General features: G+C 41.9%; 2 protein-coding genes across 26 annotated transcripts; one reads left to right on the forward strand and one right to left on the reverse strand.

Annotated features, from left to right (window-relative positions):
- Nucleotides 1-386: 386 nt before the first annotated feature.
- Nucleotides 387-7,485, reverse strand: mindy1 (MINDY lysine 48 deubiquitinase 1). 15 transcript variants are annotated; one of them, XM_069516512.1, is made up of 13 exons: nt 7,343-7,485; nt 6,214-6,328; nt 5,700-5,955; nt 5,147-5,392; nt 4,675-4,883; nt 4,049-4,106; nt 3,369-3,433; nt 3,113-3,271; nt 2,886-2,988; nt 2,545-2,687; nt 2,291-2,473; nt 2,066-2,221; nt 387-1,638 (listed from the first exon to the last, which is right to left on the reverse strand). In XM_069516512.1, the coding sequence occupies exons 3-13, from the start codon at nt 5,914-5,916 to the stop codon at nt 1,573-1,575; spliced, it is 1,605 nt and encodes a 534-aa protein (XP_069372613.1). In that variant the 5' UTR covers nt 5,917-5,955; nt 6,214-6,328; nt 7,343-7,485; the 3' UTR covers nt 387-1,572. The 15 variants fall into 15 exon arrangements, with proteins under 15 accessions (XP_069372613.1, XP_069372609.1, XP_069372612.1 ...); XM_069516508.1 differs by having other exon boundaries at nt 5,700-6,003; XM_069516511.1 differs by lacking the exon at nt 7,343-7,485 and adding an exon at nt 6,987-7,124.
- Nucleotides 7,195-12,895, forward strand: LOC109645150 (BCL2/adenovirus E1B 19 kDa protein-interacting protein 2-like). Of its 11 annotated transcripts, none has more exons than XM_069516517.1 (16): nt 7,195-7,246; nt 7,393-7,465; nt 8,208-8,322; nt 8,440-8,503; nt 8,758-9,410; nt 9,908-9,952; nt 10,020-10,055; nt 10,139-10,237; nt 10,625-10,708; nt 10,784-10,945; nt 11,021-11,239; nt 11,324-11,426; nt 11,680-11,811; nt 12,005-12,091; nt 12,265-12,363; nt 12,439-12,895. In XM_069516517.1, exons 5-16 carry the CDS (start codon nt 8,807-8,809, stop codon nt 12,461-12,463), a joined length of 1,695 nt encoding a protein of 564 aa, XP_069372618.1. In that variant the 5' UTR covers nt 7,195-7,246; nt 7,393-7,465; nt 8,208-8,322; nt 8,440-8,503; nt 8,758-8,806; the 3' UTR covers nt 12,464-12,895. The 11 variants fall into 11 exon arrangements, with proteins under 11 accessions (XP_069372618.1, XP_069372622.1, XP_019966233.2 ...); XM_069516521.1 differs by lacking the exon at nt 7,195-7,246 and having other exon boundaries at nt 7,321-7,465; nt 8,758-8,828; nt 9,057-9,410; XM_020110674.2 differs by lacking the exon at nt 7,195-7,246 and having other exon boundaries at nt 7,325-7,465; nt 8,062-8,322; nt 10,023-10,055.
- Nucleotides 12,896-15,253: the final 2,358 nt, after the last annotated feature.

The following is a 15,253-nucleotide window of genomic DNA, read 5'->3' on the forward strand; positions in this document are numbered from 1 at the left end:
TCAGTGATGGTCTTTATATACAGTCAGTGATCGTCTTTATATACAGTCAGTGATCATCTTTATATACAGTCAGTGATCATCTTTATATACAGTCAGTGATCGTCTTTATATACAGTCAGTGATGGTCTTTATATACAGTCAGTGATGGTCTTTATATACAGTCAGTGATCGTCTTTATATACAGTCAGTGATCATCTTTATATACAGTCAGTGATCATCTTTATATACAGTCAGTGATCGTCTTTATATACAGTCAGTGATCATCTTTATATACAGTCAGTGATCATCTTTATATACAGTCAGTGATGGTCTTTATTTGCTGTCACTTTATATAAATATATAACCTCCTCTGTGGAGTATAAAAATAAAACGAGTCAACACGTCAGTTGGATTTAATTTTTATTGACAATAATTAAATAAAAAGGTGAAACAGTGACGCTGTCACACAAAATAAAAAACAGGAAATACAGACCACGCCCCCAAACACACAAAAAAGCATGATGGGAAAGTTTTCAGTTAAATCAGACGTTTTATTTTCAGTTTTAAGACGTGAACATTTTATCCGTGGCTTTAAATCAGGAAATAATTCGTTTTTAAAAAGCTAGAAAAAGGATAAAAGATTTAATTTCATTCTTTTATTTCACGTCTCAACAGAAACTTAAGTTTCATTCTCTTTTTCTTTAACTTTGAGACAAAAACTAAAACAAATCAAAATGAAGAATAAACTTTTGTTTTGAGTATAAATTTGGTTTAAAATTTAATTTAAAATCACTAATTTGATCGTGATCATATTCTGATGAGACAACGTTTGGAAATCTGGACATGAATCTAAAGACTCGACAGTTTTATCTTTCAAACTAAATCAAATCATTTCTGTGATGTCATGATTAGTCAAAATTAAATTACTAATTAAGAATTTCAGAAGTGAGATAATAATGTAGAACTGTGACGAAGTGCTCGGACGGAAAATGTTACTTTTATGTCAAATTAATTAAATAAGTTCATCTGAGTCACTTTTCATAAACAAGACGATGGGTTAATTTAACTTAAATAAACAGTCAAAGTGTGAAGTCACGTGACAAGTTTTCAGGTCATTTACGCACAGATGACATCACCTGGTGCCAGTGTCTGATAATTCAACTGATGTTTCATTGATTAGTTTTAGTGATCAGTTATAAACCGATTAGACAAATTAACATTTCACTGATTTTAAAATCAAACACAGGACTTTTCATTGATTTCATCGATGACCTGATCTTTAAACTTTATGTTTAAACAGATCATTTAATGTTATTACTGTTTCGTGTTTCAGTTCAAACTTTATATTGATGTGATCATTGGTTTATAACTCATCAATTAAATAACTTTATTGACAATAAAGAAATTAGTTAAATATATTTCAGTTTTTACACTTTCAACCAGACTGTTTTCATTTCATACAAATTTACAAAACCTGGATTCACAAACTGTTTCCTGTCGGACAAAGCACTGGGGTTTGGCATCGAGCTGTGTGTGTGTGTGTGTGTGTGTGTGTGTGTGTGTGTGTGTGTGTGTGTGTGTGTGTGTGTGTGTCTACAGGAGAACACAGTCGGAGTCCTTCTCTCTCCTCCTCGTTTGCTGTGACCCTTGACCTCTGACCTGACAACAACAACAACAGTTAACAAACTTTACATCAACAAAGTTTTGAACATGAAGAGTACAAAATGACTGGTTAAAACTAAATGGAGTCAAACTGTCTGTGATCACTTCCTGTTTGCACTGATGTTTTTAAGTTTCTTCAGCATCACAGGGATCCACTAAGATTCTACAGTTCTATGAGCTGTACTGCAGCCAGCCACCAGGAGGCCATCCACAGGATTTGACTTGCTTTAACTGCGGTGTCTGTGACAGCAAGTGTTTGGTTTAAAAAGCCGTAGGGGTGAAGATCCACTGTTTTCTGTATTTCTTTATCATCACAAGCACTTTGTTAGATAGGTCCTATATAAATAAAGTCATTTTGTTATTATTTAACTTTTTACAGTGTGATCACCCTGTACAAAGGCTCCAGGTGTGTATGTGGTGTTACCTGTTGTGTCTGCACTGCCCCCTGCTGTTGTGGCTGCTGTTGGAGTTGCTGCTGTTGCTGATATTCTTCCTGTTGAAGCTGTCGGGCCAACTCCAGGTCACTGAGGGGCCCCAGGGCCCCGCCCTGCTGCTGCAGGGACACTGCCACCAGGTAGTCCTAACGCCAACAAGGACACGAGTCAGAGACAAGGACGAATCATCTTAGCTCGGTCTAAACCTCTCTCACCTGGTCGATCTGTCTCTGTTGTTCCTGTGCAGCGGGGGCGGCGGTGGGCGGAGCTCTTTGATGACACAGTCTGAAGTCGGAGTCACAGAAGTTCCCGTCGCCTTCGACGTTATGAAGAGACTCCCACACCAGCGGCTCCTCCTGCAGGAAGCCCTGATCCGTCACCAGCAGGTACAGGTGACCCTGAGGAAACACACAACTTTATTATCTACAGGCTACAGCGGCAAACACAATGTTTCTGTGTGTGTCTCCACCTTGTGTTTGATCATGGTACTGAAGTGGTTGTTTCTGAAGAACACGGAGATCTCTCCCTCTTTGGCCGTTGTGTTGAGTTCACACAGGCCGTGATACGACAACTGAGTCGCTGTCGACTCCAAAAACTGCTCTGCTACCAGACCTGCACACACACACACACACACACACACACACACGCACATGCTGGTTCACATACAGCACAGTGTGTTTCATCAGACCTGTACAGTCAGTGTGTGTGTGTGTGTGTGTGTGTGTGTGTGTGTGTGTGTGTGTGTGTGTGTGTGTGTGTGTGTGTGTGTGTGTGTGTGTGTGTGTGTGTGTGTGTGTGTGTGTGTGTTACCTTCACTGACTCGGCTGCTGTCAGTTGAGTGTTTATAGTCGATGATTTTCTCCACCAGCTGGTTGTAACTCAGTTTCCCCACAGCTGACACCATCTCTGGACTCTAGACACACACACACTGATATTTTATATTTTTCTTCATGTGCAGATCAAACTAGTTCAGTTCACCGTCGGCTCACACTCACACACTCACACACACACACACACACACGGGTAGAGTGTGTTACCTGTGGGTCGACCAGCCATCCATGGTACAATGGGATGTCAAGCAGGTCGAACACGATACACTCAGGTGTGTATTCAAAGTCTGTTGCTCCAGTGAAACGCACATTAACATCCAGACCTGTGGAGAGCTTAGGGAGGACGGCCATGGCATCACTCATGTTCTGAAAACACACGCACATCGTGTCAGATCTCCAGCCAAGCTTTACTTTGAAAGTCACTTCCTGCCAGTGTGAAGATGATCAGTGGTGTGTGTTTTACCTGTTGGAAGTTGAGCTCCATCCCATCAGTTTTCTCTCTGGGTGTGACAGACAACACACACTCTCCTACACACACACACACACACACACACACACACACACACACACACACACACACACACACACACACACACACACACACACACACACACACACACACACACACACACAGGTTTGTACAAGGCGTTATCGCTGCATGAATCACATTTTTGGGCACATGATGAACTTTACGTCTGTTGGTAACCATGGGAACCTGAAGTGGCTGTGACTCAAACATACAGCTGAGTGTCATCTGCGCGATGATTCATTTTATTTTTACCAACAATGGCCCAGAAACATTCAAACTGAACGAGGTCACGTGACTGCTCTGTGAAACACAAAACTACAGCTGACGAATTCCGATGTCTGTCGAACCGGCAACAACTCGGATGATCGAATTTAGTTTCCTCTTCGTCGTCATCTGTGACAAAACACTTCTGTAGAATCGTCTCATTACAAAAAGACACAGGTGTATTTGTGGTCGTTGTGTCCATTTCCATAGCAACAGTGACATCAGTGTGACACGCTGGCTTTTATCTTGGCAACAACCAAAATAAAAGCGTTTACTTTAATGTTTTACAATGAAATTACAGAGCAGACAAACTCAGCAGCTGATTGGCTCACAGCTCTATGAGACCTCACCCAGGTGAGCCATCAGGTCCTCAGTGGTGATCACCTCCGTCTGAGCAGGAAGCTTAGCCTGCACACACACGCACACACACACACACACACACAGACACACACACGATTAAAGGACACTGAAAAACAGTCTTTCAAGGCGTAATAATATCCTCAGGCAGTGATGTCACCATCAAGTGTTTCATATCCAACCCACTCTGAGGAGGACGATGATTTTAACTGCGTTACAGAGTATCCAGCTGTGCAGCGCCCCCCAGAGGACTGGATGTTTAGTCTGATAAAAATCTAGTTGGAAGAAGCGGCGTGTCTTTGAAGGTTCACACATCGTGATTGACAGCTGACAATCGAACACCGATATGTCTCCACCTTGGGCTTTTGTCTGAAACTTCCAAAATTTGTAGGCAAGTGGAAAATCAGGCTAATTGTGAATCAAGTGAACTAAACATTTGTGTCGTCACAGTGAATTAAAGTGACAGTGACTGTGCAGGTTAATGTTCCAGATCTGCCACTGGAAAACTTTATGATCAACGACTGAGCTTCCACTTTGTACAAAAATCTAGTTCAAATTAGTCTGAATATTTCTGACAAATGCTTGAACGTGGAATACAAAGTCTGTTTATGTGTTTTACCTTCCAGCGTAAAAACAGTGTGTTCATGATGGCCAGCAGGGGGCAGGGTCCATTCTCACTCTGAGTGATGATTGGCGTCTTCTTCTCCTTCCAGGTGATCCACTTCACCAGGTAATACGCCGGTACAGAAGATGCTGCCTCTGGAGCCGCTGACGAGGAGGAGCAGGCAGCAGCAGGAGGAGCAGCTGCTGCTGCAGGGACAGAGCCCCCTGCAGACAAGTGGATGACTACAGTTCCCATTTCCTGTTTCTTTAAAGTGTTTTTCTACACAAAATTACTTTATGTGTTTATTGTGATTCATTTTAAATGTGATTATTCACATTTGTTGCCTGAGTCAAAGCTGTTTTGTTAATTAGTAGATTGGATTCTGTCTCTTAAGTTTAAGATATGATCTGAGATTTTACTGAACAGACTTTGATGGCTGTAGATGAGCCCTGACCTCCTTTGAGACAAAGACCATGAGACGACTCACCTGCAGCCTCCAGCACCTCGCCATCTTTCAGATCGCCAGCCTCGGCGGACAGAGCACAGCCCTGCGCACCCGCAGCAGAGATGGACAAGGACATGCCGTCCTCCATGTCCTGGGAGTTTCCTTTGGCTGTGACCCCGTCTGACAGCTCTAGACTGGGGATGGAGAAAGACGCAGAGTCTGTGGACTCCTGCTGGTCTTCGGAACCACCGGCTGTCGCTACAGATGAGTTGTCCTCTAGGTCCAGACCTACAGACACACGACAAACTCTGGTCTGAGAGTTTCTTTGGTAGAATCTGAGCTGTCTGAGCTAACAACTAATCCTGCCCTCTGAGCTATCAGCCAATGCTAATGTTGCTCTCTGAGCTAATGCTAAAGCTGCAATACTGACAGCAGCTTAAAAAAATATTTGTTTTAGTTTTTTGGAAACTTGTGTTTTTCAACTTCTCCTGCAGTGAAACAGAAAAGCTGGGAGACGCTCAGACATCAGTTACATGATGTCACCTCTATGAGTTCATGTCCGTGTAAACACTCTGGGCCTGGTTTTATCTTTTACCTGCGTCTCCTCCTCTGTCCCGTCCCCCCTCATTCTCCATGTGTCTGAGCAGAGTGGACAAAGATTCTTCTTTTGTGGTGACAGCAGTCATCGTCCCGTTTTCAGTTGACAGCATCGAAGACATGGCCTCCTCCTCCTTCAGGCCTTTGCCAGGTGGAGGACTGTCTGCGTCCCCATTATTGCTTGGGACCTCAGCTACGACATCTGACTCCATCATCTGGCCCGGCCCCTCCGTCACGGTGGTTGTTATCAGTTCCTTGGAGGTAAGAATCGGTTCAATCAGTAGGTCTGCTGCTGCCGCCGGCTGTAGATTGGAATCCGCCATCATCAGCTTATTGATGGATCAAAACAAAGGCTTCGCAGAGCAGAACACTATCAAACAGTCAGACAGAAGTCCAAGGACTGAGGCCTTCGTCAGAGACAGCTGCAGTGTCCACACGTTCTCAAACTTTAAACGCACTGATCTCAGGTGAGGTGGAGGCTGCCCCTGTTGAGGGTCACAAAACAAACGCACCTGTTTCCAGCACAAGTCAAGACTGGTGATGAATGAAGAGAATCTTCACAGTGCCACGACGATGGAGGATTATTTCAGTTTGTTGTCTTAACCATGAACAGATGTCCTGTCAGACCTGAAGAGACACAATTATAACTTCATCACTCACACGGTTTCACTTTGCTCCTCAGAAACATGATTCAGTGTGAAGATGATGAAGAACATGATGAAGAACAGGCTGGAGAGAAGGACAGAGAACAAGATGGAGAACAGCTGGGGAACATGAAGAACATGATGGGGAACATGATGAAGAACAGGCTGGAGAGAAGGACAGAGAACATGATTGAGAACATGATGGGGAACATGATGAAGAACAGGCTGGGGAACATGATGAAGAACATGGAGAACATGATGGAGAACATGATGAAGAACATGATTGAGAACATGATGGGGAACATGATGGGGAACATGATGAAGAACATGGAGAACATGATGAAGAACAGCTGGATCTTTACTTGCTTGTGTGTGAACACAGCCGGAAGTACCAGTGAGTGAATGTGGGTCAGAGTTCATCAGATTGAGGAGGACCGGACTCAAACAACTGCTGAACTTCCCGTTGACGCTGTTCGGTCACCGCCGGTTCCCCGGTGCTTCTCCCGAACACAAACCGGGAACCTGCGGCTGAAGCCTCCGTTAAACTGTCTAAGCTCAGACTCTCAGTCCCGGAACTAGCAGCTAGCACAGCGAGCTAACCCAGACAAATTGTGTGTGAAGCCGCAGAGACGTGAACTGACCCCGGAGCCGCTGACGGTCGGTGGATGAATCGCTTCTGACCGGAAACACCGGAGCTTCCGATTTACGGTGAACGTGAAGGTTGTTTACATTTCTCCCTGGTCACGGGCCCCGCCCACCACAGGGCGCAAACATGTCACCACGTCACATCCGCTCAACTTTGAAACACGCTGCGTTAGCTGTTAGCCACCTAGCTCCTTTTTATTTACATTAAATTACAACTCAGAGAAGTTTGTCACTCGCAGCAAACAGAGTTAATGACGTAAACACGAACTACTGTTGTTTAAAGATGCTCATCAACAGAATAAGATCCACGTCACGTGTCCTTCAGTTCATCACGAGCAGAAAACAAACTCACCTTCACCTCCATGATCCGTCACCGACTGCTGCGTTACATGTATGTTACAGAGCAGCTTTGACGGGCGGAGCGGTCACCGCTGCTGTTAGTCACTGATAAACTCCGCTCCACCGGAAGAACACGGTCAGTAAATCTAATACCCTTCCGAAATGTTGAGATGAGACGGAGTCCCCGCTCACCCGGGACGGGCGGTGTTTGATGACGGACCGAGTTTTACTTAGATTTTCATCAAGTGATTCATTACTTCTCCTGAATTTATTTATTATTTTATATTATGTCACCTTATATATATTATTATATAATATAATTCAATATCGTATTATATTATAGTATGATTACAATAGATTATAATATAACAAATATATTATAGTATTTTTTATCATAGTATAATATATTATATTGCTTGTGTCTTTATTCTGACATGCTTAGATTTTTGGTTTGGTTTTCAGTAAAGGGGTCCAGCAAGAGGCTGTGGTGCATGCTGGGAGTTGTAGTCGAACCTGCAGCAGGAGCTGTAGAAGGAGTTTAGTTTCAGCCTGTTTATTTTAGTGATGATGTTAAATCACATTGTATTAATACGTCTTTCTCCTTTTCTATTCTGTTCTGTTGTATTAAGTTCTGTTCTGTTAGGTAATGTTCTGTTCTATTCTGTTCTGTTGTGTTGTGTTCTATACTTTTCTATGTTCTATTCACCACATTCACACCTAAACCATCAGCAGGTATGAACATGCTCGACCACACCTCTGCTTGTACATGCCCTCGCCATGACAACGTGCCACACCTCTGCTGAAAGTAGAGAGAGAGAGACAGACAGGTGAGGAGTCAGAGTCCACTCATAACCTGATAAACATTGTGATGTCATCAGGTGATGTCATCAGGTGAGCAGCAGGTTTACCTCAGACCTGTTTGTCCTGAACTCGTCTCACTGCTCGTACCTGTCTCACCCTCCTGTTGACTGGCGGAGAGAGCGTCTACCTGCTGTAAGTTTCCTTCTCTCACCCGTTCTTTAGTTTGTCTTTAGTCTTCAGCTGTTTAGATCAAGTTTACTATGTTGACAGAGTATTTGTGGAGTATTTATACTTGGTTCTGCTCTGAAGCAGGTGAAGCTCTGACCTTGTTACGGGTGAACACACGTCACAGTTTGCTCGACACATTCAACTGGTAAATAACGTTCATATTTTCCTCAGTTCTGTCAGAAAAATGTTTCAGCTTCTCAAAGAGAGAAGAAACGTTGTGTTTTAGAAACTGTGACATTGAAGTATTTCTACCCCAGCTGGTTCACGAGTAGTATCAAGGCTGGAACATGTAGCCAGGACAGATTTAAAGTACAAACAAGATACTGAGGGAAACAAAACATGAAAATGACATCAATGAGAAATTATTCTCAAATATTATCAGTGTGTCTCTGTTTGCAGGTCGTCACAGGCAGCGGACGACATCGACACCACAGACACCACAGACACCATGACTAATACCACTGATACTCCTGATACTACTGATACAACTAATACTGATGATACTACTAATACTACTGACACCACTGATACTACTGACACCACTGATACTACTAATACTACTGACACCACTGATACTACTAATACTACTGACAGCACTGATACTACTGACACCACTAATACTTCTAATACTACTGACACCACTGATACTACAGACACCACTGATACTACAGACACCACAGACACCATGACTAATACCACTGATACTCCTGATACTACTGATACAACTAATACTGATGATACTACTAATACTACTGACACCACTGATACTACTGACACCACTAATACTACTAATACTACTGACACCACTGATACTACTAATACTACTGACACCACTGATACTACTAATACTACTGACACCACTGATACTACAGACACCACTGATAATACTAATACTACTACAACTGACACTACCAATACTAATACTGCTGCTGCTGCCACTTGTACTACTGATACTACAACCGATACTACTACTGATATAACTACCACAGATACTAAGACAGTAGCTACATGTTGTACTTCAGCTCCCACTACAACTCCTCCTGATGAACCAGGTACTAATACGTTTTCCAAGAAATCATCTGTTTGTGTCAGTATTTGTTTAAAGCTCCAGTGAGTCAGATTCAGGTGAAAGGATCTATTGTCAGAAAGTTAATGCAGAATAATCCTCATCATGTTTTCACTAGTTCATCAAAATACTTTATATTCAAACACTTTATATTTACATGGAGGGGACCCTCTCTACGGAGGCCGCCATGTTTTTTACATTAGTCTGACTGGACAAACTAAAACCTTTTGAGTTTTTGTGAAGGAGTCAGAACTTCATGTAGAATCTTAATGTTTAAGTTCCTGATGTGAGTAAATCAACTTTCTCTCAGAGAACAAACGTAACCTTGACTTTAAAAATCCAATATTCTGTTTATTCAACAGTCAAATGTAAATATTTCTTATCGTCTTCCTCAGAGGACACAGGTGAATGTGTTGCCATGGCAGCGACAGCAACAGAAAGGTGTGTCATCTCTTTTCATGTTGAAATCTCTTTGTTTATAAGATGAGGAGGAGATGGAGAGAGACACGTCCACTGGAGAAGAGAAAGGTGAGGACACACGTCCGTCTTCACGTCCTCAGATTAAACTCTGTCCTCATCATCTCTTTGTCTCCAGCAGGTGATGACGAGCAGCTGTGTGATCTCCTCACAGGTAGCTTCCTCTCTGCTTTTCCTCCTCCCTCTTTTACTTGTCTCGTTGTTCTGTCTGACTTCCTGTCTTCATCCTGTCGTCAGGAGCAACAGAGGACGAGTCTCAGCAGAAATCATCGACTCCGACGAGAGACAGACCAGGTACCAGATCTAAATCGTCCTTACACCATAGAGACAAAGAGGGTAAGGTTAGGATTACATATAAAACTTACAAATTATGAAATTAAATCATAAAAACATTAGAAATAAAATATGAAAAATAACAATAAGATTTAAATTAACGAAACTTTAATAAATAATTAATAGCCATAATCATAATCACACAATAACAGGAAACTTGAATACAAATATGGAAATAAACCATAATCAAATACAATATGAACCTGCCTACAATAAAATAAGAAGATAAAAATTGATTGATACCATATAAATAAATGACAAAATGAAAATAAAAGCATAAATTCTACACACAAAACTTTATAATAGATCAGTTATATAATCCACTCAGTTTTAAGTTTAAAATAATATCATATGATATATTAATATATTTAAGTCACTTCCTGTCTTCAGATCCTCCCAGCACTCTGCTGTTGTCAGGGTTACGACCAAAGAAGAAGAAAGTGCTGGTGGCTCCAGCTCTCAGTCTGTCTCTAGGTAACCAACACACTTCCTGTTCTGCACGTGACTATGTTTTAAATTTGAATATGAGTTAACGTTGATGATCGTCAGGTCGCAGTGAGTCCACCGTCTCTGACGACTTCCCCTCTGGCTTCCTCTCCCCCTCACCTGAAGACCACGATGACACTGGGCTCGACCTCGATCTCGACGCCATGGAAACACCCTCAGACAGTGAATCACTGCTCTTCCCGATCTACGACTTGGATCTGGAAGGTGAGAGGTCAGAGGTCACTCAGCCGCTGGGTTCAGGTGAGAAAATCAAAAACTGATGTTGGACTTGCTTCCCAGATGACCTTCGGCGTCTTGGCGTGGCGTCCCACCGTCACAGACCCATCGGATCCAGGTCTGTCAGGTCGGACCAGAGTGAACTGGGAGCTCTGGAGAGGGAGGATGTGATGGATAGTCAGGGCACAAGGTGGCGCTGTTTCTCCACAGGTGACCCGCCCCAGGAGAGCCGGGTCGACATGAGCGTCCTGGAGCCGTTTCTCAGAGTTCTGTCTCATGGAGGTAGGACCTCAGGGGGAGGAGTTACCTGGTCTCATCTTTGGCCCCGCCCTCATGATGAACACCTGTTTTCCTGTCACCTCTCAGGTTACTATGGAAACGGTATGAATGACATCATCGTCTTTTCCTCCTGTTACCTGCCACAGAACCGTCTGAACAATTATACGTATGTGATGGACAATCTGTTCAGGTAAAACACGTGAGGACCAACATGTCCACACAGGTCCTGACTTCTCTACCTGTCTTACTGTCTGTGTGTCTGTCTGTATGACTGACTTTCTGTCTGTCTCACTGTCTGTCTGTCTGACTGACTTTCTGTCTCACTGTCTGTCTGTCTGACTGTCTGTCTGTGTGTCTGTCTGACTGTGTCTGTATGTCTGACTGTCTGACTGACTGTCTGTCTGACTGTCTCTCTACCTGTCTGTCTGTCTGTCTGTCTGCAGGTATGTTGTGGGAACTCTGGATCTGATGGTTGCTGAAAACTATGTGATGGTTTATCTTTGTGCTGGAGGACAAAGAGACAAACTCCCTGAGTTCAGTTGGCTCCGAGAATGTTACACCACCATCCACAGGAGGTGAGACCCTGTCAGTGACCCGTCATCTGTCAGTGACCCGTCAGTCATCTGTCAGTGACCCGTCATCTGTCAGTGACCCGTCAGTCATCTGTCAGTGACCCGTCATCTGTCAGTGACCCGTCATCTGTCAGTGACTGTCAGTCATCTGTCAGTGACTGTCAGTGACCTGTCAGTCGTCTGTATGTGTGTTCAGGTTGAGGAAGAACCTGAAAGGTTTCTACGTGGTTCATCCCACCTGGTACATTAAAGCTCTCATCACCATCATCAAACCCTTCATCAGGTTTGTTATCCTCCTCTTCACCACTGCTGCTCTCACACTAACCAGCTATAACTAAAACTTAAGCGAGCCTATAAACTAAACCACCTAACTAAACCAACCAACTCATCAAGTTAACTAGACCATATAACCCAACTGGCAAACTAAACCAAATAACTAAACCTCCTGTTCCTCAGCTCTAAGTTTAGCAGGAAGTTGCAGTTCGTCAACAGTCTTCAGGAACTTTCGGATTTCATCCCGACTGAACACGTTCAGATTCCAGACTGTGTCCGACTGTAAGTGATTATTTTATTCTCTTTAACTTTATTGGTCTGAATGTATTCGTGTCATCATGTTTCTGTGTCTTTCAGGTACGATCAGAATCTGTCCAGGTGAAACTGCTGCACAAACACATGTCCTCTTCATATCCAGCAGGGGGCACTCCAGTGCTCGGGGAGATTTGAAGAATAAAGTTTTTAAATATAAATTCTCTAAACAGTGTTAACATATAGAATAAATCATCCTGGTCCCTCCCTGTCTTTACAAGAGTGTCAAGAAAACATGAACCCTTACCCCGAATGTATCAAACATTTTTAAAGTTCAACTCGTACAAAAAGTGTCTTTCGTGTTTTTGAAGATTTTCTTCGTGTTATTTTTATGTTGTTTTTTACTCATGTAGATTGAGAAACAAGTGTTTTCTCCTCGTGTTACACACTTAGTATTTTCTGCAGGAGTTGAACCATCAACCCTGTCAGGGTAAGTGCCTTGCTTCAAAATTATTGAAGTGAAACATGTTTGGTGTTGAATAAATCACAATGGTTCATTGTTTGGATTTGTATCTGCGACTTCATGTTGGATAAATGTTTGATGAATTGTTGATGTGTTAGAAACACTGGACAGACTGAGGGGGGCAGTGTTGAGTCACGTTAGTGTGAGCATCACATTACTGAACAGGTCGAGTTCCTTCACAGGAAAAGAGACGCAGCTTTGATTCCTGAAAATTATCATCTCAAAACTAAATCAATGTTCATGTGATGATAAATTATAGAAATAAACACGAGTCAAGAAAAGAAAGAAATGAGGGTTTGTGAAAATTAGCACAAGTTCGACACAACTGTTGTTTTACAGTTTAATTTCTTTAGTTTCACATGAATAAACTGTAAATATAGATCAAAGACTGTTATAAAGATCAAAGACTTAAGAAAGACAACAATAAGTCTCCACTTCCTCCTCGAATGAACCTTCAGTGTGTCCGATATGAGCGATGCTGGCAGGTAGATGGCGGTAATGTACTTTGCACAGGTGCGTGAAGTAATAAACAGGGACAGAATGTTGAGCAGCCAGTTTCAGGTCTGGATCCCAAAAGAGAACCTGACTGCACAAGACCAATATCATTATGGTAATACATAATATTATTATAGTAATATATAATATTATTATGGTATTACTATAATAGTATTATGGTCATATATTATTATATAGTAATATTATTAACATATCATAAACAACCAGTAGATGGCAGTAAAAAACTTTTCGTTGGTTACCAGCCACAAATGAACTCAAAGAAGAATAAGCCTGGAAAGGAAATGGAGCCTGACAGGAAGGAAGTGAGGTCACTGCTGAAGAAACTTAATAAACAGGAACACAGTGTGTGTGTGTGTCTGTGCTTCTGAGGACAAATCAGAATGTTCAGTTGTTTGGGGACATTTTTCCAGTTAGGATCATCACACACACACACACAGTGACTCTGCTCCTCTGAGGTTTTCTAATCACACGTAGAACTGATCTTTATAAAAAGCTGCAGAATTCATATTTATGTTCCTGGATAAACAGGAAGTGGCTTCTTATGCAACAACGAAGTTAAAGCACCACGTTACATCATAATAACATGTTTGAGTGTGTGTGTAAGGTAGTGTCTCTCTTCAGACAAATAATAACCAGATAATCGATGATGTCATTCCAACCCTGACGTCCTGACTGTGTCCGTCACATCTTGTCTTGTGTTGTGTGTATTTAAACATGTAGAAAAACTCTGGAGAGAATCAAACACACACAAAGTAAAGTTCTGTTCAGGTTCTAATAACTTGTGATGAGTGTTGGTGTTTATTGTTAATGTGTGAAGTGAGGCGGGTCAGTGAGTGTGCAGGTAACAGGCTCATACACACAACATACAATGTCCATAAACACAACATACAATGTCCATACACACAACATACAATGTTCATACACACAAAATACAATGTTCATACACACAACATACAATGTTCATACACACAAAATACACACAACATACAATGTTCATACACACAAAATACACACAACATACAATGTCCATAAACACAACATACAATGTCCATACACACAACATACAATGTTCATACACACAACATACAATGTTCATACACACAACATACAATGTTCATACACACAAAATACACACAACATACAATGTTCATACACACAAAATACACACAACATACAATGTTCATACACACAACATACAATGTTCATACACACAAAATACACACAACATACAATGTTCATACACACAACAAACAATGTCCATAAACACAACATACAATGTCCATACACACAACATACAATGTTCATACACACAACATACAATGTTCATACACACAACATACAATGTTCATACACACAAAATACACACAACATACAATGTTCATACACACAACATACACACAACATACAATGTTCATACACACAACGTACACACAACATACACACAACATACACACAACATACAATGTTCCTACACACAACATACACACAAGATACAATGTCCCTACACACCACACAAAGACACCAGATTCATAATGTGTGACCTGATCTATAAGAAAGATGTTCAGCTGTCGACTCTTCACTACTTTCAGCCGATGTTCTAGTAACATGGTGATGAACTCAGACGCTAGAGGAGAGAAAACAGATTCATCCGGGCGTGAGACACATGTTACACAATGAGGACGAATAAAGTCCATCTGTGTTTCATGAGGACGTTAAGCACAAAACCAAACACGAGACCAACTCCACAAAATGCAGAGTCATAGAATACACACGTACATGTCACTTTAATTTTTTGTGTTCGTTTTTTTGAAAATGAGAAAAACAACAGTTTGAATTTTGAGATTAATCTGAGATTGAAATATTCTCTGTTATGATGATAAA

Source organism: Paralichthys olivaceus, chromosome 20, assembly GCF_024713975.1.
Source record: "Paralichthys olivaceus isolate ysfri-2021 chromosome 20, ASM2471397v2, whole genome shotgun sequence".
Taxonomy (NCBI): domain Eukaryota; kingdom Metazoa; phylum Chordata; class Actinopteri; order Pleuronectiformes; family Paralichthyidae; genus Paralichthys; species Paralichthys olivaceus.

Bases quoted from the DNA above. Each gene is read 5' to 3' on its own strand.
- LOC109645150 (XM_069516517.1), top strand. From the start codon at position 8,807: ATGACTAATACCACTGATACTCCTGATACTACTGATACAACTAATACT. The intron at 10,056-10,138 runs GTAGCTTCCTCT...TCCTGTCGTCAG, and splicing joins GCTGTGTGATCTCCTCACAG to GAGCAACAGAGGACGAGTCT. The intron at 10,946-11,020 runs GTGAGAGGTCAG...CTTGCTTCCCAG, and splicing joins CTACGACTTGGATCTGGAAG to ATGACCTTCGGCGTCTTGGC.
- mindy1 (XM_069516504.1), bottom strand. From the start codon at position 6,027: ATGATGGCGGATTCCAATCTACAGCCGGCGGCAGCAGCAGACCTACTG. The intron at 5,393-5,699 runs GTAAAAGATAAA...GTGTGTCTGTAG, and splicing joins GGACAGAGGAGGAGACGCAG to GTCTGGACCTAGAGGACAAC. The intron at 2,474-2,544 runs GTGGAGACACAC...GTGTTTCCTCAG, and splicing joins GTACCATGATCAAACACAAG to GGTCACCTGTACCTGCTGGT.